The 26,220-nt window shown below is 42.3% G+C and overlaps 1 protein-coding gene across 2 annotated transcripts in view; it reads right to left on the bottom strand.

Annotated features, from left to right (window-relative positions):
• Positions 1 to 26,220, bottom strand: part of FSHR (follicle stimulating hormone receptor) — a 163,465-nt gene that overhangs the window by 19,853 nt on the left and 117,392 nt on the right. The window contains exons 4-6 of one of the 2 annotated variants that reach the window (XM_008700446.2): positions 26,019 to 26,093; positions 4,215 to 4,286; positions 2,928 to 3,005 (exon numbers count right to left, since the gene is read on the bottom strand). In XM_008700446.2, the coding sequence (XP_008698668.2) occupies positions 2,928 to 3,005; positions 4,215 to 4,286; positions 26,019 to 26,093 (225 nt within the window). The remainder of the gene's footprint in view (positions 1 to 2,927; positions 3,006 to 4,214; positions 4,287 to 26,018; positions 26,094 to 26,220) is intronic. The other variant, XM_040623492.1, reaches the window with a different exon arrangement.

Genomic DNA, 26,220 nt, shown 5'->3' with positions numbered 1-26,220 from the left:
CTGGCATTCATTAGGTACACTCGTAGTTTCTTAAGAGATACAGTGCCGGTTTTAAAACCTGATGATGATGATGATGGTGATGATGGTGACGATGATGACAACACCCACAATGACAAGGACAACCTGGGGAAAGCGTCAGCTAAAGAATAACCGGGTCATGGTTTTATTTAATCTTGATGTGTTCATGGCCTCAGTAGAGGGCCAGGAGGCTCCAGAGGCAGAATCCATCCTCAGCCTGAAGAGTGAGGGGACTGGGGGAACCCAGCCTATTCAAGCTCACTGGGGCAGGCAAGCGAGATGGAAGCCAGTTGAAGAAATGCGGAAATGCACATGGAGTAAGCCTCTCCTATGGCTGTGACACGGTGGGAGCTGATACACGCGGAAACTCGTTTTATTTTTTTCTGAATTGAGGCCAGTCTTTTGGTCGGTCATAACTAGATGTTTTCCCCATTCAGAGCCTGTGGTTGCAGGGCGGGGGTGGGAAAGGGCTTGGATGGGGTGGCAAATGGACCGTTATTGCTCATTTTCCTGAGTCACTAGCCCAATATCTGATAATCCATCATTATTGGGCTATCTAAAAAAAAATTGTGTGTGTGCATGTATAGACATGTGTGATATGTATGTGTATGTATGTGTGTGTGTATATGATAAATATTTCTTTAGAAGAGGGACTTAAGATTTGAAAAGTGCCAATGCATAGAAAACTCTGTCCGTCCTCAGTGCCCGTCAGCCATGCTGCTTTTTCTGAGCGCACTTGGTTGTCCCTGGTGGGAGAAGGTGCCCCTGCATCCAGATGTGTCCCCCCAACTAAGAACAACTGGAGTCTTAAACTGTTGTTCTAGTCGAGTGTGGATTTTCCAATTCCATTATCTATGGATTAAGGACCATCCGAGGTCAAGAAAAATAGATTTAGTTCTCAGAAGAGTGAATTTATCCTTTAGAGACTCCTAAGAAAGCTCTCATCTCTAGGAGAGTGTGTTCTAAATTCCGGGGAGCCGCGCAGTGTCCGTGAACAGAAGTCCGAGAGGAGCAGCCATGATCTGCACGTTTCCTTTGTAGGTCTGGGTTTGTGTCCTAAGTTCTGATCTCCTCGGGGCCTTTGCCTACACTTGGGGAGGGGTAAGGCCTTTTTAAGTCAGGATTCTTGCCTTCTGTCTTATGTTTTGGACAAAAAGAATGTGTGTTGAAGTAGAAAACTGAGCATATCTGCACACTCTCACTTAATGTTATATTTTTATAAAATATTCTGTTAATAGATTTGCTGCATAACATTAAGTAGCTTATAATCACTATATTTAAAGATGCTTAGAGCAAGATTTAAAAGCAGCGCGGGATATCCAGGTACAACTGATGGCATTTATCACTAGTCTCCTTCCATAATGTGGCCTGACAATTCGATCACTGTTATTCGTGCTCTAACCTGCAGGCCGATGTTACTCAGGTCTTCCATATCCCCCACCCCCATCTTTCCTCCTCCTCCTCCTCCTCTTCCTCTTTTTTTTTTTTTTTTTTTTTTTTAAGCTTCATAGCCTTGATTATTGTTTCCTCTTCTTGCCCTTTGCCTGGCTATATCCCACTTACCTGCTAAAGCCCTATCTTAGACATAACCTCCTTTCTGGGCCACCTATCCCTCCTTCAGCTGTTCCTTCAACCCTCACATCCCAGGCCAGTCAGAGTAAATTGTCCTTTCTTCATTCTTAGGATAACTGCTTTTATCTCACACACTTTCATTCTCTTTATATTTTAATTCATTTCTTTTGCTTTCTCCTTCTCTCGTATTCCCATACCCTATCGACTCATTCCAATACGGGTGCATATAAATTCCAAATATTGTGAGTGTATTCAAGGGAAGGATTAGGTATTACTCAGTTAAAATTTTTGTCCTAATACTGTGTACTCTGAATACATGCTTTTGATTTTTTAAATATTTTTCCTTCATACTTGCAATACCTCTGCTAGTCTCTTCGAAACCTTTCCTATTGTTCTTTCTAATTTACATCAAATGTTATGCTTAGCTTTAATCTTTAGCATGTCCTCATCTCTACTGTTTCTCCTCCCCCTGCCCTTTTCTTTTTTGTACTGCTGGGTAGTCTCTGAATCATGTTACTGCTTTGAAAATGACTGAAGTTCTTCCTTGGCTGGAACTTACCTTTTGTACATAATGGCATATTTTAAACACACACTCTGGTATATTTTTAAAAAATGCAACAGTTTGTGAAGTGGAAGGATGTACAAATGTACATTACAGCTGTAATGATGGTTACCAGTTTCCCAAATGCCATTCTCTTTATCTAACTTCCGTAGACCCCACACACACCTGGGTAGCCCCAAGCTCTCTCTTTCTTGGCCTTCTCGGGCAGTTGCCACACAGGCTACTAGCACAAAAGATTACAAAATAGTCCATTAATGACACTAAGTGCATTTAAAAAGCATTCCCCAAAGTCAGAGGGAGTAATTCAAGCTCATTAAAAAATGTGATTGTTCCAAGAAAAAGAGAAGTCATTTCATGCCCAGCATGGGGTTGAATAGGAGCTGCTTGGCATGGTTATGAGGGAATATCTTCTGAATTGAGCCTCCTCCTTGGTCTTTTTCTTCGGGCAACAAAAGCCTTGCCAGGCAGTAACTAGCTTTATTGATGCATGAGTTATTCTGTCCTTCAGAACAGATGTTGCGTCACAGGAGACCATCATTCAAAGAGCAATTTTAAATATTTGAATCGCACCACAGAATCATAAATTATTAACATGACTCCATGTTGTGATTCTGAAATGTAAAGATGGGGAAATGAGAGAAAAATACTGAAGCAGAGAGGAATTTAAATGGTGAAACGCCAAAGTTACCCAAACACAAAAGGAGCATCCTGTTATGAGAAAGATGATTAAATCAGAAACCAAATGTTACTCCATGGGAGTTTTTTCTTTACTTACAAAATCATACTTTCAAAACTCAGCCCCATGAAAGAATTTCTTGCAACCGTGTGGATGTTGATATTATCTTGAATGTCTCTAGAAGAAGAGTACAGATACATTAGGTCTTGATGCCAGCTCCACTTGGGTAACCTCCCCACATGTAGTTTCCTGGGCACGATGTGGTCTTTAGCTGAGGCAATGTTTGAACAGTTATTGTTCTGAAAGATGATGAGTTCAAAGTTAAGGAAATAAATGACATCTAGTTTATCTTCAATGTATCAGTTCCTAAAAATGAAATTGCAGACAATTTCTCGTAGTCTCTTGTCTCTAGACGTTTTCTTAGCTAATTTCACCGTGTTAAGGTTCTGATCTATTCCTTTATCATCCTTGCCTGCTGACTGTGACAAAGCCACTAGAACTGACCTTTCACCTCCATGTGGAACTTCTCCGTTCACTGTACTTGGCCTTCAGCTTCCTCCCATCTCAGTCCCCCCTCACAGCCACTGTACTTCCTTCTGTTCCCCTTGGGTCACAGAACAGTTCTATCATTGATTTTTCTCTTTCTGAATGGAGGGATGGAGAAAGTCTCATTTTTCGGGTTGTGTCCCTCATCCTGCCATCAACCTTCGCTGTTGGGTCGGATTTAACAAATACACTGTATGTAGGAGTAGTAAACTGCCTGGAACAATTTGAGAAATGTTGAGAGATTCTTTTTCTCTCCCTCCCTCTCTCCTCTTTCTTCCCACTTTTCCTTAGCTCTTTATACCCCTTACTTACAATTTCCTTTTGGGTCTGTCCAGATTGTTACAATTTCACTATTGAAAGTAAACTTGGCATTTCACATTGCCTTTTTTCCTCCTCTTTTGAAAATACAGATGTCTTAAGAAAAGGCAAATAGATTATCTTGCTAACAGCGTGAATTTGTTTGTCACCTGGTTTCTTTATGCCTAGGGTAGTATGAGAATTCAGGAGGGAAGAGGTGAGGGTGGGGGAAGACTGGGGTGAGGAAGGTAGTTGTGGGGGGAGGTATAAAGAGCACTAAATAGTGAAGAAAGGAGATCCCTCTTGATTTGCTACAAGCTGGCTCTGTTGATAATGGTCTTACTGAGGAGACTGCTGACTGTCTCCAAACTGAGCGTAGCTGGCTTTCAGGTAAAACCAAGGATGCTTCCTGTTTGCCTTCCGACCTCTGCTTACCCAGAGTGACATATTTGGAGGATCTAGACTAAACAATGCATATTACAGGCCCAGAGGCCCTTGGGCAAGACATCTACTGAGTAGGTCAACACTCAAGGAAAAACTTACAGTAGAACCTTTTGGAGAGATTGAATCTTGTGAACAGCTGGCAAATGCTGAATACCTGTGTTGGATATTAACCTAGAGAGAGACAAAATTATAGTGAGGAAGAAACGAACCTGGCTATCTTAACAATTGCTATGGTACAAGTTTTCCAAATTCAAAGTAACAAATTTGAGCTATCAGAAAAACCCACCAGAAAATCCCATAATACACCTGACTCATGCTTACGTTTTCTATTTTAAGGCTGTAACCGAGGTCTAGCAAAATACTGATCCCTTAGAGAAAAGAAACTTACACTTCAACACAATGCACAAGACTTTTTTTTTTTTTTTTAAAGATATGTTAACATGATCCAAAAGCAAATTGTAACTAGATAACAAAATGTTCCTAAATCATTCCTTGTTTCCCGCCTTCTCATAGTCTTTGAAGAACTGCCCCTTCCCCAGTCCAGGTGATTCTGTTGAGATTAAGCATGAGGTTCCATGCCCTTTGACCCCAGAGAATGCAAGTAACCTAATCCCGGTGAAATCAGATTATCTCCTGGGAAATGGTTGGAAGTTGGTTAGGGCTGAGTCCATGATGCCATCACCCTTAAGAGATAGTCCATAAATTTCTATAGCTGAAATGTCCAGAGCTATACATGGATCCTTCCCAGGGTCTGCTTATCGTGGCCTGGGTTCCCCAGGAAGCAGAGACTGAGATGAAGCCTGGCCTGTAGATGGTCTCTTTGATAATGATTATAGAGAATTTGTGACATCAGTAATGAAACAGGGAAGAAAAATAATCAATACAAAGATATGTTGTTGAATTGGCCACTGCTACTGGTTACTGGTCCTTAATGCAGAAGACTTGATTTAGGAGACTTTCAAAATGGATCTCAGTACTGTTGCTGTGAATAGGAGAGAAGGGGAAACAATTATTCATGGACTACTATTTCCTATTAGTCAGGTGTGTCCCCATGGTGCTAACTCCCTACTTACAGCTTGCATGCTAGATGAGTGCCCAGTGAGTGAGGAGACCCACGACAGGAAATGAGAGGTCTTCAAGGCCAGGCTAGGTGATGTCCAGTTGTACCTCCATCAAGCTGATGAAATTTGGTGAAACTGGCTCTCACAGCAGTGGTGAAGGTTTTCAAGGCACATGAGACTTGTTTTGACCCTGGTCCTCAGCATTTCTCTCTCTGTTGTGAGTTGCTCCAAATCCTTCTAATACCTCCTCACTACCATTTTTCTTTTCTATGTGGCTTACCCAAGCCAGAGTTGGTCTTGGTCACTTGTAGTCTAAAGAACGTTCCCTGGTACAGTCATGATTGTGAAGGCTCATGTGTTCTTTTGGGTTTATGACTCTGGAGTAGACTGTGGTATCTTTGCTTCTATATTTAGAGTCAGTGAATTCTGCCTATGGCTTCTCTAATGGTTCTCAGACATTTTGTTCCCTCTTGGTTCTCAATGATCCACGTAGAAACCATCTTGGTCTTTTTTTTTTTTCTTTTCTTATTTTTTATTACTCAGCAGCCCTTGATATGGTCCTCCTGTTTTGATCAGTTTCTGTTCCTTTAATTTTACCTTTTCCAAAATGTTACATCAATGCAATTATATATTATGCAATTTCTTGAATCTGTCTTCCTTCACAAAGTATAATGCATTTGACACGCATGTGTGTATCAATAGTTCATTGTTTTTTATTGCTGAGTAGTAGTGCATTGTATGGATGTACCACAGTTGATCCATTCACCAGTTGAAGGACATGTTGGTTGTTTTTGTGATAATTAAACAAAGCTGCTTTAAACATTTATGGTGGTGATGGTGGTGTGTATGTGTGCATGTGTGTGTACATGTGAGAGGGAGAGAGAGAACATTTTTCTTTATCTTGGGTAAATACCTGTAAGTAGGATTGCTGGATTGTATGGTAAATGTATGTTTAACTTGATTAGAAACACCAAACTGTTTTCCAGAGTGGCTGTACCATTATGCATTGCCATCAGCAATGTATGGGAGTTCTAGCTGTTCTAAATCCTTTTGTTATATTAAAAATGCTCCTTGAATATAAAAGTAATAAATTTTTATCATGGGAATTATGGAAAATATGGAAACATTTACAGAAGAAGGTAAAAATCACCTCTGGTTTGTCTACCCAAATATAGTTTCTGCTAATACTGGGGGTGTGATGTTTCTACCAAAACAAATGGCTTTCATAGTTGCTTTCCATAATCTCTGAGATTCTACTCATTCTAAACAGAAGCATTGCCATAAATAAGTATATACTAGCTTGACACAGTTCTATTCTACATTTGTTATTTAATCATATCCGGTCTTCCGCTATTTTTAGATCTCTTCTTATGTGTCTGTACACTATTCCCTTAATGAGATATCAAAGCAAGGACCATATTTAATATTCTCTGACAATCTGTACTACTAGGTGCAGATTTTGAATGTAGTATGTGCTCATAAAGTATTGAGTTGATTGGTTGATGTTTCTAAAACGTTTCTTGAATCTGTCACCAAGAATGTATGGAAATCCTTATTCAGTTAATTTATTTGTCCAGTATCGCTGCTACCTAGAGTAATTAATCTTAAACAGACACAGGGAAGTCTGGAGGCCAGGAATCAGTAGAACCTAGGTGCCAACTCTGTCATGAACTAGACACAATGCATTTCATCTCTCTAGACTGGAAAGGATGTGGAGTGCATGAATATCAAGGTAGACATTCTATCAGACACCTTTGTGCCCTGCTCCACATCCTCTTGGTCCATCCTTTATTCTAGCTGTTACCGTAGCAACTAGCTACATACAGACTTAACTTGGCAGATACTGGTTGCAGTTATACTGATTGTCTCATTTTCTGTCCTGGACTTCTCTGCCGCCTCTGAGTGGGACGCTGAAAGGAATCTGCTCTACCGTTCAGAGACATGCACAAATCAGGAAGTGCGAGGGAGTTAATATCCCATAGGGCAACTTTTGACTAGTGGTCGACTCCTCTCTTCTATTCTTTGGGTGAAGAATTCTGAATATATTCTAAATGACACTTAAGAGGGACTCTAGCATGATTGAACCCCCATTTTTCTGGTGGTGATGAGCTGATAATAAATTCGTAGGTGGCTTTCCCTCTTTGTTTTCTTCTCCTTAGTCCTCCTAGTCTCTTTCTCTGGGTTTGGGTATAAAAATAAACTACTCCCATGTAAGTTCTTCCTCAGACATGTTTTAGAGCACCTAGGCTAAGACGAATACCAGCTTGCACTGAATCTCACATTTACATAGATTCCCTGATGGTTGCTGTTACCCTTTACCCCAAATCTGTCTCCAGTTGCCACCCAGTCTGCCCTGTTTCTCTTCCTTCCTTTACTGTAAAGTTTCTAGAAGGAGTTGTCTGTATCTGTTGTTTTCATTTTCTTCTATCCCATTCCTCTTCGGTCTTCAGATTTTTCATGGTACATCTCTGTACCAAAACTACTTTGTTATGTGCCGAATGCACGAATCCATAACCAATAAATCTAATGAGCAATTTAAATTCTCTCCTTTTTATAACCACTTTTAGGAGAATTCACTACTTTTCCCCTTTCCTGTTAGTTTCTGTCATTTTGCACTCTTCTGTTGTTCTTCCTCTTACTCCTTTTTATTTTATTTTTGACTCCCCCTCCAACTTTACTCCGAGTCTTTTACCTTTTTTCTTTATAATCCTGCTGGGAAGATCTCCTTTTCCATGGCTTTAGGTACTGTCAATATGGTGACAACTCATAGGTTCATACTTGACTTCTGACTGCTATAGTCTATCTCTAATTAAAATTTCTTTATATATTCATCTGAATGTCTCATTGACAGAGCAAATTAAATTTGTTCCCTCACCACTTCCACCAAACTTCTCCTCCTCAATTCTTCCTTATAAATGGCACTACCATCTATCAATTGTGTATTACAAACGTGAGTTAAGCTTGGCTTCTTCACCCTCACTCCCCAACATCAGTACATCTCAAAAATCCTCTTAGATTCCATTTCCAAAAGATTTCTTGAGTCCATACAATTTCTTCCAACACCACTGATGCCATTCGAGAATAAGCCACCATCATCTTTCCTCTAGATAGCTGCAATAGACTCCTGTTTCCCATACATGTAGTCTTGCCCTTTTCTAACACATTCTCCATATGGCAACCAGAACATTCTTTTTCTTTTTTCTTTTTTTTTTAAGATTTTATTTATTTTTTTTGAAAGAGAGCGAGAGAGTGCACAAGTGGCGAGGAGGGGCAGAGGGAGAGGGAGAAGCAGACTCCCTGCTGAGCGGGGGGGAGCCTGATGTGGGACTTGATCCCAGGAATCATGACCTGCACTGAAGGCAAATGCTTAACCGACTAAGCCACCCTGGTGCCCCATCTGGAGCATTCTTTTAAAAAAATGTAAATCCGATTGCTTCAGTCTTTTGCTTTTCTTTTTCGTTCATTTCCATTATAGAATTTATACTTCTTACTACCTACTCTCAGACCCTATCTCATGCCATCCTCCCACTACACTTTAGCACCAGTGACTTTCACTCAGTTCCTCAGACACACTAAATTCTTCCCTGTTCCCAGGCATTTGGGCATGCTCTGTATGGAAGGCTCACCACCCACTCCTTGCTTGGCCCCTCTCAACTGATACTTCAGGGGTCAGTTGCAAATGTCGTTTTTTTAGTGAAGAGCTCCCAAAGCCAATTTAAATTAAGGCCCCTGATTTATTCCCAGTATACTCATGTCTTCTTTAGCATTTTTTCTCTTTAGCACCCATCAAAATTCTAAACTATACATTTAGTGTTTATTTATTCAATATCAGTTTCTTCAACTAGATTGTGAATGGCAGGAGTACAAAAATCATGTTTTTCCTGAAAACTCACTGTTGGCACAGTGGTTGGCACATAGAATGTGCTTGATGTTTATCAGGCCAGGCAATGTGCTTTGTGCTGTCAAGAGATGAGCACAAAAAAGGAATTATTCACTGTCTCTGTTCTTCATGCCTAATGGATTTGACATCATAAGGATAGTAACCTGGCTCTCTCTCTTAATGAATGAGTATGACTTTTACAACATTGAAGGAGGGAAAAATTTATGATTGTCAATGAGAATGGTACATTATTTAATATCAATAGCATGAGCTTCTGAAGCCACAATGCTTAAGGGATATCTATGAATGTCTATAGTTGCACATTGAAATTTTTGGTTTTTATAGAAAATACACAGCAAAATGGCTAAAATTATTCCAGTAATGCTAGGTTTTAGACACTTAAGAAGATCGAGTGACCATCTAGTGAGATGGATTATTGGTGATAAGTCTATAGCTAAGACTCTCCATAACCCCAAGAGAACTCAGGAAATGGAGTTCGGATGAACACTTAGTTTTCAATTCATTTTTCCCCTTAGATCAATAAATTCATGGCTGATGGAGGCTGGAAGTGGGTAATCACTAGGAGCTCTGTGTCTCAATGGGTTTGCTTTGGTCAAATGAGTGTTTGCTGCAAAATTATTTTGATTCACTCAACTGTGGTTTATCTTCAAAAACAGGTAAAGGCCTGAGGGTAAAATGTCAGCAACTTTAAGTTCTGCAAAAGGATCTTCTAAAGAAAAGCTCACAGTTATCCCCTCTCAACAGCAAGTTTTACATTCTGAGCTGGTGTTAACACCTTTCATGCTGAACTGTTGCTAATCTTTAGGTTACAGTAATGAAAATGGGCAGTGCTTCTGTTGGGGTGAACTTAGTGAGGTCCCTTCTATTTCTGGGAAAAATTGCCACTGCGTGCTACCATGTAACAAGATAATCCACTTGCCTTTTAGTATATGTGCTGGTGAAGCAAGTGCTATACTTGCCTTTTACGAGAGGTGACCCCATAGCTCTGAGGCTCGTTGCTGTCAAAATCATTAGTGCTTTTATTAATCTTTAAGAGTGCTGGTGAGTTATTGTCTCTGAAACTGTGTGTGTTCTCACTTGTATTGCTTTGGACTATATGCCTTCCAGAGGGACAACCTCTGTCCCACCCGAGAGAGGATACCAAAGACCATCCCCTGGCTTCAGAAATCTTGTGGGTGAATTGAGTTCAGGCTAGTACAGATGAAATACTCAGACTGGTGTAGCGCTAAACTGTTATTTATTGAGCATCTTAAGCGTTCAGAGAAGGGGAGAACAATGTGGGTTAGAACAGTCATGGAGGACTTCTTGTAGGAAGGAAAGAACACCAGATTTCTGAGTAAGTATAGAGCTTTATTGGCCTGAATGAGAGAATTGAATGCAAGTGGCTCGACCACAGGAGGGCCATGGGGGAACAGAGGAAAATGGAACTGAAAGGGAAGGTGGAGGCAGTGTCTTAAGAACCTTTACAACTATGTAGGGGAATGTGAACTTGATGGGTAAGTGATTGGAAGTCACTGTAAGGTGCTGAAAGGGGAAGTATGACTTGAGGACTCTCTAAGCAGAGGTAGCCCATGTTTTCACCATCCCATAATATTGAGCTTAATAGTGGTGGTCAGGACAAACCAACTGGTGGTTGAAACCCTACTGCGTAACCCACTGAACTGAGAAAAGTCAGGGAAGAAAGACCCTCTCCATCACACATGCTGACCAAGAATGCAATTCGTTATCTGTATTCCACCCCAAATCCACTATGGCAGGAATGCTCAATTCTGAGACTGTGCGAAACAGCTCTTTTAATTTGTGAACTGAGGCCGAAATAGAGTTCATGCCAGGGACTGGAGGGTCCACTGAGATGCTTTAGGCAAATTTGATTTAGGAAGGGTATACTGCCGATTATGTGTTCAGGTTAGGAGTCTATAATTTTTGCTAAAGCACATTTCCTAGAAGCTAAGGCTGAGTGTTTGAACTTGAACTCCTTTTTCTACCTTCTAATTGGGTTTCCCATGATACAGAATTTGTTTGCACCTGATAGTCTTTTTTTTTTCTTTTTTACATTTTTAGTTATATTATTTAGTCTCCTAGATAAAATGAACTTCTTCCTCCTGACTACTCTGGGAGAAGATAGTTATCCAATGATGGATAAGCAGGAGAGTAGACTGTGGTTGATTAATACATGAAAAGACTTCCTACCTTGGGCTCACAGATACCGAGGTCTCTATTGACCACAGAGCCTTACTGATTGAGAATTTGCATGTTTACATACATCACCACTATCCATGTGCTGCTAGCTAATGTGTACTCTCTGATTCACTAGCTGAAGATGGGTTAGGTGTAGAAGCCCACAATCTTGGAGTTAGATGGCAGTGTGTAAGAAGCTGAGGTAGAATAGAAAAGGGCTTGTGCTTACGTTTAGGGACCCTGGACTTTAATGCCTTTCCTCTTACCAGCTGGATGATACTGAGTACTTCACTTGCTTTTCTAGAGCCTCAGTTTCTCTGTACGATGACGTTGTGTAAGGAATTACATGAGAGAGTGGAGAGTCTGGTTTCCCGCCTTCCCCATCTCATAACTTCAAAATTGGGTCCATTTAACTCATATTCAGCTTAAACTCCCCTCAGCCTCCATGGAAAATAGACTCCTTCGTAATCTGGGGGTGGCGGGGGCATGGAGAATTTAATGAGCCCCAAAGCAGGATTTTAAAGAACTCGCCCTGTCAACATGGCTACATGTTCTGTTTTGATCTAATATCCTGGCTTAATAATCAGGCTCTGGTCCTTTCTTAGCACATAGAGCAGAGCTTTTGAAACTAACCTCTTCAATGCTAGAGGATCTGCGTTCAAGTCCTGCCTGTACCACCTCTTAAGATATGTGGCTTTAAGAGTATTAGTTCGTTTCTCTACGACTGTGATCCTTCATCTCGTACTCAGGGAAATGATAACATATACCTTACAGGAAACCTTACCACCATGTTCAGGCACTGTTCTTAGTCTTTCTCGAGCCTTGTATTCCAGTTGCACTGAGACCTGGCCTGATTACCATGTCCTGCTTTTTTCCAGTTCTCGAGGGTACTGAAATGTTGTCCCCGTCAATGCTGTCCCCATGATCATGATTCCAGAGCGGGCTGGTTTGTTATCTGCTGCCCGAGGCTCCTCATTGTACTCTGTTGCAACACCAGGAAGCCACAGCTACGTTTCCCAGATTCTTCTTGCTCCCTGTCTCTAATTTCCTTCGGCTACTTCTGATAAACATGCCTGAATCAACCTTCTTGCCTGTCTGATTCTGTGTAGTTTCTGGGTCCTGATTATATTATCACCTGGAGGTTTGTGGGTCATCTCAAGGAAAATTACTGCAAAGAGTTGACAGAATTGAAGACTTGGACATTTTTAAGAAAAATACAAGTGATCCAAATTGGTTGATATTTTCTGTGATAACAAGTGACTTCAGAAATAATGCTACAGAACAGATATTGTTAAATTAGGCACATTTGATTTGTCTCTTTAAGGGAAAGGTGATATATTAAAAATGAGGAAAACAATGCATTTGAAAGAAATCTTCGCTATGTAGAGACCATTTGGGAAAAAACATGGAAATAGTTAATTTGTTGCTGAAAATGATGCATGTCATCATTCATGAAAACTTTAATATTATACATTTTAAAATACAGAAACATAACTTTCTAACCTGTTTGAATTTTTTTCATTGGGTTTTGAACACATTCACTGGAAATAGAAAAATGCATTATCTTCCAGGTAGTTTGTAAGAACGTCTGATTGACATTAGGGAAGAAAATTTCCTAGCTAAATTTCATAAACACATTAGCATAAAGTATAGGACTGAACCACCGAGTCTGATGACTCCGAGTACTGCTGTAGGCTCGTCTTCCACGGGATCTACTTAGTTTAGTGATATACTTTGTTCTCAGCTTTGACAGACACTATAATCTAGTACTGATAGGACCTGTGAATTGCTTTTCCAGTGTTAAACTAAGGATTAAAAAATAATGAAGCACATCCTATGACATTGCTTTCTCTAAAATATTTTTATTATAATTAGTGAGAGCAAAATAGGCTTTTTGTGCCGTATAACATGTTATATAATGAGACAAGATGTAAATGTAAAAGCATATTATTTATTCATCTTGGTTTCATGCTTTAAAATATTTTTGTGTATATTTTGTAATGTACACATTAGTACTGCAATTGTATGTGTACCTGCTTTATAAATAAGATTATTTAGGGGTGTATGCTTGCTTTCTTTTTCTTTCCTGATGGGGTGAAGAATTAAGACCTTACTGTCTAATGTGTAGGATATTTTGCTTGGAAAGAGAAGCCTGTAATTCTGAAGGGCTGCCAGGTGGAAATGGTAATAGATCTGTGTTGTGTTGCTATAGATAGGTATCGGATTAATAATAATAATGGTCAACATTTATTGAACATTTCCTATGCACCAGGCACCACACCAAGCACTTAACATTGATCGTTTTATTTATTCCTCTTCTCCACCTTAGGAGACAGGTATCATTACCATCCTCATATCAGAGCGGGGGAGGCTCAGCTGATAGAGGTCCAGTAATTTTCACAAAGCCACACAAGAGGAGGGCAGAGCTAGAGGTTGAATCCACATCTTTCTGACTCTGTAAAGCTTGCGCTGCTAACATTATCAGGCTTAGTATAATGACTGATTGTCATTCCTCATGAAGGTTGCCCACCGGGGAATGAATGGACTGTATAGCTAAGCACTTGGTTCCTTACCCCTGGAAATGTGTCCCACTAAATGCCCGGAAGGGCCACTTCACGAGGGGCATGATGCTGTAATTCGTAATAAGAAACGAATATTTCATGTTTGTCCCCTTTCCTTGTGTGGCACTTCTGGGTTGGCGAACATGTGGAGATTCGGGGACAGTTGGCGGGCACGGATCTTTTCCTCACACCTTGCCCCGTGCATCTCTTCCATCTGGCTGTTCCTGAGTTCTGTCCCTTTATGATAAGCTGGTAACTAGAAGCAAAATGTTACTCTGAGTTCTATAAGCCACTCCAGCAAGTTCGCTGAACCCAAGCAGGGATCATTGTGTCAAGTGAACCTTGGCTCACTTTCTACCTGCATCTTCAGAGGTAAGAGGAGCCCCTGAGTAACTCCTCTGGAACTGTATAGAATATGTTAGCCACAGAGTAAGACTTGTGCTCTCAGCCCAATAATTAACCTCTACACATTCCATGTCTGGGTACAAAGAAATCATGTGCTGTAATGGCAAACTGAATCAAGGGAACTAAACTGAAGATAAATATTAGACAAAATGGGCCTGAATGTAAAAAAAAAAAAAAAAAAAAAAAAAAAAAAATTAAAGTCTATGATGGGCTAATGTGCCCCTAGCTGTCACTGTTGATGTTCTTTGCGCTTTCAATTTAGAGCCTGCTGTAGGATACATTTGTATCCTTGGCTAGGGCACATCTCAGTGAAATAGGATATCCTCGTTGGTTTTGCCTGAGACACCAAGGACTGAGAGATGCTACATTCCAGTTACATAGTTCTTAACCTCTCATGCAAATTGAACACAAAAATGGTGTAGAGCCCTTGTGAGAAGGGCTCCTGGGAATGGTTGTGAGTAAGCCCTTCCCATGCCCCTCCATGAGGAAGTGGGGGCCCTGCTTGCTGCTTCATGCAGGTTGAGAAAGGGACTTGAAGAAGAGCAGGTGGCAGGATTCGTAGCAATCTCCTCCTGCCTGGGGGGCATAGTGACCAGTGTCTGACTTGGACCAAATGAGAGGCTGGCTGCAGGGGCAGTAGACCGGAAGACCGCTCTTTTTTGGAGGTAACTGAAGTCCTAAGGGCTGGTTACATGGATCACAGTTCTGACCCAGACTTCTCTCTGATGAAGGAAGGACTGGAACATATGTGGGAAGCACATATGATTGACAAAGCTATTGCATGTTGTCTCATGTGACCTGACAGTGAGTTTTTGAGAGGAGCATGATTATGATTCTCATCTTATAAAAGAGGCAGTGCTCACAGCGAGTTAAAAAAAAAAAATCACTTGTATTTCTAGACCGAAACTCGAAAGAATCATAGTTAACACACACCAGTTACCTTAACAAGTGTTAGGCAACATCGTAAGGGCCTTCCTGTAGGGAATCCTTTAGTCCTGTCCACACTCTAGAAGAAACGTAGTATTATTAGCTCCATTTTATGGATAACTGAAATTTTCAAAGCCTCCGTTTCCTTGACCTGTCTGCTAGAAAGTGGAAGAAATGGCATCTGAACTCGGCGCTGCGGGTGATGTTTCCTGTGACGTTCTTTCAATTATAGCACATTGGCTACATAAGGACTTTTAAAATCTCAAGTTCTCTCTAGGTTAGATCCACTGCCAACAGAGCATTGTCAAGTGGCAAGCTTTTGGGACCTGCTTGGATGCCAGTGTAAAAATAACTTTAATCAAACTACCAATTTGTGGCAAGCAGTTACTTTTAAAATACATAGGGGAATCGCAAAAGAGTTAATATTTTAAACAGTTTGCACACCCTTCCTCACAACTCATTTCTAACATTAATTATTCAGGAAGCTATTTCTTAGGTACACTTCAACTTAGCCTGAGTAGATGATCACAAGTTCCAAATGGCAAACATTAATAAGGTGTCAGTGTTGTGCTCAGAGAGCTGAGTACATTGTGTTGGCTTCGTCCATGCTCTACAACCCCCCCGCCCCCACCGCCCCGCTGCGGCGTGCCAGAAAGTGGGATGAACTGGGTGGGAGTCAGACATTCCTGGCTTCCGTTCTATCAAGTACATAATCTCTCAGTGTCAAAATCCTCATTTGTAAATCAGGCAAGACACATGCATACTATTTCTGGAAGATTGGAAGATGAGACGAATAGATAATAAATATGTTTCCCTATTTTTCATGCTCCAGGTTCGTTTCTTAATCCCATTTTGTGAGTTTGGGCAATTCAGTCACCACCCACGAACCTCAAATTTACTGCCCATAATGTGGAGCTGCCAGAAAATACCTCCCAGGGCTTTTGTAAGACTGTATCAACTAATACCAAGGGCAAGAGCTTCCTTAGTAAGTTAGGGCTCCTATTCCCTGCCCCTGTATCATCCGTCAGAGCCTCTTCGAGTTGGCAGTTCGTGCTCTTGTTGCTGCTTTAAAGTTGAAAAGCAGTCCCATACCCTGTTTCAGCTTTTCCCTTTCTTTTCTTTCTTTACGACAGCCTTTAGAAGGGGAGAGGAATATGGTTTTTCTCCTCCTTGTGCTTGAGGCCCAGAGGGGTCTGTTTGCTTGCTTACAAGTTCTCACTGGCAGGACTGGGGCTGGAAGCTGGCTCTATGCCTCTTCTTGATGTCTTGCCGAGTGAATCTGTGTCAACTTGGTTCCTGTGGTTTGTTCCTTGTCCAGAGGGACCCGGATGGGTGACCTTTGTTGGGGGGGCACCTGATTTCTTCCCCACAGCCCCCCAAACATCCTGTTGTCTTCCTTGCACTGCTATCTTTGAAACCCACACTGGTGAGGGAGGAGCTCGCTGCCTCTTGAACTCGACTTTTTTTTTTGCAGGGTGTTCGCTCTGGGTGAACTCATGATTAAACCACAGCAGAACATTTTTGTAAAGTCTGCTGGAGACGAAGATATTCTTCTTTAGAGCATTTGTTACTTCAGCATTCACACTCCATAATGCCCTCAGATATTCCTCTAAAAAGAGCAGCTGCTTCCCTTCCCCTACCCAAATAGACAGGCTCAAACTCAGACCTGCATTTTCATTAAGGGCCTACTGTGTGCAAACCCTGTGCCCTCTGGGGGCCCAGAGATGAATTCAACACAGCCCTGATGGCAGAATCAGGTGGCGACATCTCCCACCACTTCACTGCTCCCCAGTCCTGAGCCACTTGATCTGCTGGCTGGTGAGTCCCCTGGGCTGCGTTCCTTCTGCACCCATGCCCGGGGAAGACGTCTTCCCAGATGGACATGTCGAGCGTTTGGGAGCAGCGGGGCCATTCTGCTAGAACATGCGTGTGTTCGTAGGTCTTTGTTCTTAGCGGACAGCCTACGAACACACATTGTGAAAGAGAAAGCAGAGGAGATAAATGAGGGCAGCAAGGAAAAAGTGGGTCCCACAACAGGTATTAGAGGGAGGCGAGAACCAGGTGCACGAGAGCTGCACAGCCAGCATGCTCTAAAAGGAAAAATGCCGAGCTGAGTGCCTGGTTTTGTTTGTTTTTATTAATTAATTAATAAAATTAATTAAATGCCTAGAGCTGGGGATCTAGCTATGAAGACAGTCTGGTCCCCAGCTTAGAGTAGCACAGAATCTGGTAACTAGAGTTCCCTTGTGTCACCCTCCCTCCGTCATTGTCCCCCCCTGCCCCTGATGCCCTGCCTCCTCTGCCCACCCTGGCCTCCAGGGGCTGCCCCTGATCCTTAGGGAGAGTCCTGTGTTAGCTCTAATCTCTTAACCTGTGGCATCTCCCAGGGATAATTGCAAATGTAAAAGGTTCTGCAGAAGACAAAAACACCCTTGAAACCTCCCAACACCGAGACTGCAGTGGTGGAAGAGGAGGCAGGAGTTCATTTCTCACGGAGGTGGCGCTTTGCCTGATGCCCTTCGGGTTTGCTGTTGGAGTTGTCATTCCTCCTGCCTGTGCCTGAGGCAGCCCCTGCCAGGGATCTGGTGCTCCCAGGCCAGCTCCCGTGGTTGCCGGGTGCCGTCTGCCTTTTAAGCCTCGCCCCCACTTCTGTGGTCTCCCGGCCTCTGCCGAGGCTGGCTGTGCTCAGGGTGAGGGGCTGGTGGCAGGGGCGGATCCTATACCCGTCCTTTAGTTCCAGGAGTTGAGCTTCTGCTAAGAGCAAATCTATAGCTGGTTTAAGTTCTTATGAACCTGAAGGATCTCAGCACTTGAAAGGTCTACATGAATCCTGGGGAAGAAGAGCCTGATCTGGGAAGTAGAGTGTTCCACAGGACGCTGTATTTTCCCATCTTGCAGAGCGAATTTCTCCTTCACCTCGTGCTGGGTCTGAGGACCGGCAGCAACACCGGGGGGCCCCAGATTTGTGAGGATCGCAGTTGAGACACTAAGCACTGGAGAGTTAGAAGAGATCTTAGAGGATGTGTAGTCCAGTTTCCCCTTCTCATTAACCTCTTTAAGCATATTATGTCCATTTTGCAGATGAAGAAGCTGAGACCTAAAAGGATCAGTCATCACTGTCGGGGGAAGTGGGAGCTATGCTAGCACTGAGCAAGAAATCAGGGCTGAGCTTCACACAGCTCACCTGAGACTTGTTTCTCTCTGAACCCTTGCTAGACTTGTCTTTACGTCTGACTTCTAGTGATGACAGGCAGGACTTATTTCAAAGTTAATGAGGTGAGGACACAACTACCTCATATGGAAATATAATTCAGAGACTCTGCAAGTGAGTTGAGTATGGTCGCCTAGGTGCTATTGGAGTGGATCCTTTGGGACTTACCTCCCCCTCCAGAAAGCTCCATACTTGGAGTCCATCTTTATCAATTCTTGGGTTTCACATTGCCTTTTCTAGGCCTCTCTTTTAAAACTGGAAATTCTTCTAGGAAGAAGAACATCAAGACCTGAACATATTGATGTATACTGATGGGTCAAGTAATAGTCTTGCTGATGGAAAAGACCTGGGCTTCTTGTAGGAGAAAACACCGTGAACAGGTTAGAGGAATGAGGAGGGGAGGTGAGCAGTATGAAAACATCACCTTCTTGATGGTCAAGCCCTTGGTTAAGAGGAGGTTCTTGCCCTCCTTGAGCTTACATGGTCAGGCTGAAGTCTCATCCTGAACTTGAGCATTTCAGAAGAAAATCTGGCCATATTTTGCTAGCATTGACAATGGCAGGCGGAGTTGGCTCTGCTAGACACCTAACTGATAAAAGAAGCAATTGTATAATTTCTATTGTGCTGAAACATTTCTGTAGTCATGACAACATCCTTAGATCCTTACAACAGACAGCTAGGGAGATAGCTAATAATTTCTTTCCAATAATCACCAGCCCCCGTGTAAAAGGACTTCTGGCCCCATCTGCAGGATGGTTCTATGTGGGAGGTGCTTAGGGGAGGCACGGGGGAAGGAAGGCTTTGGGGGTTATTAGAGGTGTGGGGCAAAAATCAGTGCAGTCACTTGGGTCCGTGTCTCACCTAGACCTCAATCACATACCTCCTTTTTGGAAATGTGTCCCCAGTTGAACCACACCTTCCCAATCCTCCAGGTGCTACCATTACTGTACCCTGGGATTACAGAAGTTGCCCCTTAGCAGGTCTCCCTTGAGTGTATAGTCTGTACCCGGCTCCTGGTCAATCTATAGCCCAAATCATTATCTTCTTGTCACTCTGCGGCTCAAAATCTTTTATAGCTTACTCTTTACCACGGTAGTAGGCCTGAACTCCCCTGCCTTAATTTCCCTTTTCTAATCTTAACCAAACCCAATCTATCTTAATGCAGTCCTACACCTCAGTGAGTATCTTCTTTTTAGCTGGGACTCAGTTCTCCCCGTCATCTGCCTGCTCTGTGGTCCTTTTACCTTAAATGCCTTTGCTCATCTCTTTTTTTCACAGGAAATTCGTTCTTTTCTGTCTTTCCAAATTTTATTTATCCCTTAAGTTGCAGCTAAGGGCTGCCTACCCCCATGAAGCGTCCCCTGACTACTGGAGCCTAAGGCATTGGGTTAGTCCGCTCATATGTGACCAGTACCACACAGCTCTACAGATGTGTTATTGCCAAGGATTAATGGATGCTGGCTAGCCTTTTCTCCACGGAAGACTGAGCTCCTTGACCGCTGTCCATAGATGTCTCCTGTATCTCTCGCAAGGCCATCCCCTCCACCCTTTCTCAACCGCCCCGTTTCTAAAACATTACTCTCTGCTTGGCCTGCTTTATCTTTCTTTATACCACCTAACATTATCCAACGTCGTCTCTTCAACTAGAATGTAAGGCTCCATAACGGCAGGAAATTCATTTATCTTCGTATCTTTTGTATACCCCAAAACTACTGCAAAGCCTAGACTATAGTATGACCTCAGTAAATGATTGTTGAGTGATTGAATGAATGAGTTTTTATGTACTGGCCTGTTCACATCCAAAATCATGGAGAAGAAAAGGGGAGGCACCAATCCTTTCCTCTGTGTACATGGCTGCCATAACTTCTAAAACTGAACCCTCATATGGTCCTTCTCCCATCAGAACAGAGAGCCAGACTTTGCTGTATACCCAGAATACTCCAATTCATAGGGACATTGCACATTCCTGTCAGGAGAGCCCTGCAATCAGGGACTACAGGCAAGGCCAGCTTACTACTGCAAAATGCGTGGACTTCTACTACCCTGCCTACTTCTTCGATTGCTGTGAGGTTCAGATGCCATAAAGTATGATAAAAGGAATTAAACTGTAAATCAACGTAAAAGTGGGAAGCAGTATCCTACCAGCTGGTGGTGTGAAGAACTGGAATTAATTTTTATGGAGATGGCAAAGGGATATTGTGGACAACGAGTATTGAAAATAAACATTAAGAGGAGTGGTCAGGAGCTCTCCATTAGAACTCTGAAGGATAGTGAAGTTTTTTGCTTGTTTGAAGGCCCTTTCTGGATATGTCAGGAGTTTAGTAAGAAGGATGCCTCTTTCCTTTGAGAAGCACAAATAATGTTTTTGTTTTTCACATTTGAATACTGGTCAGTAGATTCTTCGCAAAAGAAAAAGTTAAAAAGGCTTTCAAAAATTTTAGGAATACTGGAGGGGGAAAATATCCCACCATCACCACTACTGTCATTATCATCATCAAATTAATCCTCGCAACAATCTCAAGAGGGAGGTATTACTGTTTTCTTTAAGCGTAGGTGAGAACTGTGGTACAAGGAGGTGAAGTCTCCTGTGTGGGCTCTCTTAGCTGTAAATGACAGGGTCAAGTGTTTAATAAGAATTTAATAACACTTATTGAGGATTTTCTAAATGTCAGTCATTGTTCTCAGTAACTTCTTTCATACAATACAAAGGTGCAGGTAATGTTTTTCCTGGTTTACTGAGAGGAAAACTGAGACTTAGAGAATTAAGACCATTACCTAAGGTCACACAGACGAGAAGGGTGGGAGCCAAGACCTGAGCCCAGACAGGTGGCACTACTCTGTGCTGCTTCCTGAGTCCCTAATGTCTGTCCTTGGAGATGTCCGACATATGGTTCAACTTGTATCATCAGAGAAACTACTTTCATTACTCCTACTAAACGAAATGAGGGAGAAATACAGAACAGAGTGAGGGACTTAGGGGAGGGTTGGGGAAGAAACAACCTGAATTGCTAGGGTGAGTCCCCTTGAGGACTCTCCTGGAGTTATCCCTGGCTGGAGAAAGCAGATGGTGTGGCTACAGTTAACAGGAAGCCTAAGGAGGGTCTAACAGACCTGCCTGTGAGTAGAAGATGGTTGTCAGTTGGGGAGGGGCCCTCCCCCGCCATGTGAAGGGTTTGCTAAGATGGAATTAGGGTTTATTGAGAAGTAAAGAGCAACATCCAGCTGCCTGAGAATTGCATTGACAGGATGCAAAGGCAAGAGACTATTGCGTAAACCTTATTTACAGATCAATAGATAATCTTTCATACACAAAAGGTCAGCTCCAGGAAGGCAGAGCAGTAAAGAAAGAAATATCGCCTGCAAATACAATATTGACTTAAAAAATGCACCCAGATGAATCCTTTGATGTATATTCTTCTAGTCAAAGTACATTTCTTTATTCATGAGTTTTTTCTAGCCACTTAGGTTCCTCAGTGAAGTATGTAGGCAGTGATGAAGAACGTTGATTTCTAGTTGTCTTAAATTCTGTACCATCAAATGATCAGCATGAAATGGAATCAATGCTGAAAATTTCAAAACAACATTTCTGTGTGTGCGTGCACGCGTGCATGTGTGTGACAATTGGGATGCTCAAGTCAAATGGAAACTTACCTCTAACCCCTTGTAATTTCCTGCTTTGGTGGCTGTGATGATAAACATTTATCCTGGTTTCAGGAAATAAGCAACTATTCAATCCTACTGGTCCCCTCTGGATTCCTTCATCCATTTTGTGTTTCTTCTTTGCCTTGAAGCAAGTAGTTCATCATCCCAAAGAATATCTGAAATCGTTGCCATCTACCTCTACCTGGCTGCTGGATTGTGAGGCCGTTTATGACTGCTGCTCAGACGCAAATAAACGTGGAAGGAGAAGGAAGCTCAGCTGGGCTTTGTTTCCATTACGGACTCTTTCAGCTTCGAGGTCCAACTAATTTAGATATCAGTATGGAGAATTTTTCTAAGGGCCATAGCCTGAGCCCTGAAGAGAAGTATTGCTAGCAGAAGTGCCTCTGGAGTTCAGAGTTGCTGGGGTTCCCAGGGTCACCATGTGCCATATACGAAAGAAGAATGTGTAGCTAGGAAAAGCCCACCCTTGGCAATAAGTCAAAAGACTTAAGATGGAACACTCTTCTTCTTAACTTCCTGATGGAGATCAGCATGGCAGTGGATGTGAAAGAATTTTGCTCACTGTAGAATTATATAAATATTTTTCTCAGCGTAATCAAGGAGTATACTTTGACAATGACATAGTTCCTCCAAATTGCTTACAAATTCTTTTCTCAAATGCTCTGAGAACAATAACCTCCTCTTATGAAAGGATGTGGCTCGAATTGGTCACCTACAGCTTTGTCTGAACTTGATGGGGGAGCCAGGTGGGACTGGGGACTACTCAACACCTCAAAGTGAGAAAAGGACACAAAGCGGGGTGGGGGGAGATGGATTTGATGCGTGATGGCATAGATTTAGGTCTCTGCCTAAAGTCATAGTCAAAGTCATAGCCTGGCCTATTTGGTCAAAGTTCCCATTCCTCCCCGCTGGGGCTGTGCCTTCCATGCCCACATCCTCCCGAGCTCCTCCCCAGCTCTCACACCCTAGAGGGAAGGCTGAGGGTCCTTATTAATAAGAGTGAATGGTGTTGGCCATAAGGTGTGGGCCAATATTGAGTCTAACTCTAGATCTCTTGATGTCAAACTTTGCAATGATTCCTCATCCCTTATTCACCTGCTCCCAGCCCACCATCCAGGCTACTAGTGTGCTGCTATTATCAAGCGCTATGGACTATGTATGTGAAGGGGTGGTTTTCTTTTTGGATCTATCCTCTGCAGGAATGCTTTTCATTACATGTGTGTGAGTGGCAGTCCTCCTGCGGATGCCTTTGCATGCCGTAACATGATTTTATTCTGTTATTGAAGGCTCTGTGGTCCCCATATTCCATTCAGACTTCTTCTAAGAGGAAAGGGAGTGAAAGAAGGGAAGATGGACATTGGGAGGGAAAGAAGAAAAGAAGGAATGAAATAAGCCAGCTGGGTAACAGGCACTAATAATTTTATGTTTGTGTAGCCTTTTTTTTTTTTTTTTTTTGAGAGAGAGAGAGAACGTGCGCATGAGAGGAAAGGGGGAGGGGCAGAGGGAAAGAGGAGCCCAATGCAGGACTTGAACTCACAACCCTGAGATCACGACTTGAGCTAAAATCAAGAGTCAGATGCTTAACCGTCTGAGCCACCCAGGCACTCCTATTTGAATGGTTATTTATAGTTTGTGTACTGAAAAACAATTGGCAATGTTTTTTTTACAGGCATAATCTTATTTGTTTTTCACAACCCACCCTATTTACAGATAAGGAAACTGAGGCTTACAGAAGGTACTTTGCTGTCTACCTAATAAATATCAGTATCCTACCCAGAATCCAGTCCTTCTGCCATCATATAGAGTTTTTTTTTTTTCTTTTCTGTACTGCTCCATGAAATGTAAAGGCATTTCCCAAACTTGTCTTTTTGAACTCATGACAAACAGTGTAGGTAAAAGATGAAGGTCTTGGTGGCCACCATAACTCTTAATCAGCCCTTAATGGACTTTTCCTGAGAGTGGACTGGTAGACTTTGGGCAGAAATAATCATCCTGCAAAATACTCAGTACATTTATTAATGTTTTTGAATACTTCATAGTTTATGTAATATTTTCATACCTAAATCTCACCTCAGGGTCCTATGCGAATGCATCTCGGAAGTCCAGCAATTGTCCCAAGAGTAGATGGTGGGGTGAAGATGAAGTTTTAGTTTAATTCTAAGGCCCACGCCTTCTCTGTTAACCCATATTTCCTCTACTCTTGTGTGCCTAGTCCAGGTTAGCTTCGGCAGGCGGTACAGCAAAGTCCATTTAGGGAGCCAAGACCCCCAGGTCTAAAACTAGAAGAGGTCCTAACCCTGACTTCTGAGCCTGAGTGGCTACGTATGTGGGGCAGAGTACAAAATGAAAATGCAGGGCCCTTTGTTAAAAAGCAATGTTTAAGTATTTCACGACAGTGGCAGCAGGGAATGAAACCTAGTGGGAGGCCCTCTAGGAGGGGTGCTTTTGAGCATGGAGCCCTGTGTGACTGCATGGGCAGCATGCCAATGAAGCCGGTCCTGCCTCTGACATTAACTCAGGAGTGAACAACCTTGATTCTTTCTCAGATCCTTTCCAGGGCTCCTATCAGCGAGAGGAAATTCCATGTTATATAGATTCTATTCTGTTAAATCTTTTATTCCTTTAGTTGGAGCTGAGGTATACAATGGCCCATTGTTGCTCATTTTACCTGCAAACTCCGGTTCTTGTGGATCAAAATTTAGGGTCAAAGTATCACTAGCAGCGAATACTAACATGAGCATTTACCACGTGACAGGCAGCGTGTAAAACTTTTTACATACTTTAAACTGGTTGCAAAGATGGCCTCAATTCCTTATCCTTCCTTGTATCTACACACCTTATTTTGTGACTTTGCAGCTTTTCCCATAACAAAATGGAGTGTGGTTCATTACTCTTGAATCAGGGCTGGCCTCATGAGTCCCTTTGGCCAGTAAAATGCTCTAGAAGAGACAATGTGGTAATCCAGGGTGTAGGTCTCAAGAGGCTTGCAAGCTTGAGCTCTCTCTGTTGGAACCCCAGACTGCCAGTAGAGCAAACCTATGTTAGCCTGCTGGAAATGAGCACCACTTGGTGGAGACCTGGCCTCTCAACTGAGACCATAGACAGCAGCCAGCCGCTGGTTGACATGCCACCTAACTGTAGTTACTTAAGTGAGCTTAGCTGAGGTCAGGCAAACAGTGTCCAGGTCAGCAGACCCATTCCACGGATCAACTCACAGACAGATGAGAGACAATAAAGAGCTGTTGCTTTAAAACTCACTTTTTGGGGTGGTGGTGGTTATACATTATTATGTTACTAGGTAACTGATACACATGTATCATTATTTTCATTGTTGTGACAGGGAAATAAGCCATAGAGATTAAGTTCTGCCTGTGATAAGTGACTAGTATATGGGCTTAGTGTGACTTCTAGCCCAAGTTCTTACCTGGGATTTTATGGGGTCCTATCATAGCACTGTGGGCTCTCAAGCACTCAGCTATTTTGGAAGCCATTTGAATGGAAGCAGCAGTGTTTTTGCTGATGGGGCAGGCCCAAAGGAGGAAGCTCAAACGCTAGGAATCTCTCGGCTGATGAAATACCGTGTCTGTTATTAACTAAAACTTACAAAATAAAACACCATAATGTATCAGAGAAAAATGCATATATGCGGAACAGACGAGATGTCTTTGAGGTCAAGGTCACAAGCTAAATGCTAGCACAAATTCTGGCTGCATCTTATTAACACGAAATTATGACTGAGTTCTGCAAGAGGTCCATGTGACAATTCCATTAATGCAAATGTCTGTTTTAGTAAATGAAAACAAAAATGCAGTGATATTAGTGGAACTCACTTACTAAACTAAAATAAAATTCACCAGCAAGTGTCCCCCCCCGTCTGTGTTAACTCACATCTATTATAAAAAGCAGTTTCTCCCTGGAGTAGCAAGTGGACGTTTTGCTGAAACAGAAATACACAATTTGTTTATAGAGGGGGCAACAGAATATAAGAGTTCTTACAAATATCGGAGGTTGGGAAGGCTCTGGAAGGCATCAGGGTCAATGTATAGCAGGTTGTTGGCCTTTTCAATTCTACTGTAAAACAGGAAAGAACACGCACATGAACTCAACATTAAGGAATGCTGTAGTATTTTTCACATTAAGCAAAGGGTATATCAGTCATCCACCTCTCCATCCATCATTTCAACAAAGAGTTGAGACC

Source organism: Ursus maritimus, unplaced genomic scaffold (assembly GCF_017311325.1).
Source record: "Ursus maritimus isolate PB19 unplaced genomic scaffold, ASM1731132v1 scaffold_6, whole genome shotgun sequence".
NCBI classification, from domain to species: domain Eukaryota; kingdom Metazoa; phylum Chordata; class Mammalia; order Carnivora; family Ursidae; genus Ursus; species Ursus maritimus.
Note: the sequence above shows the minus strand (reverse complement) of the source record. Positions and strands in the feature narration are given on the sequence as shown.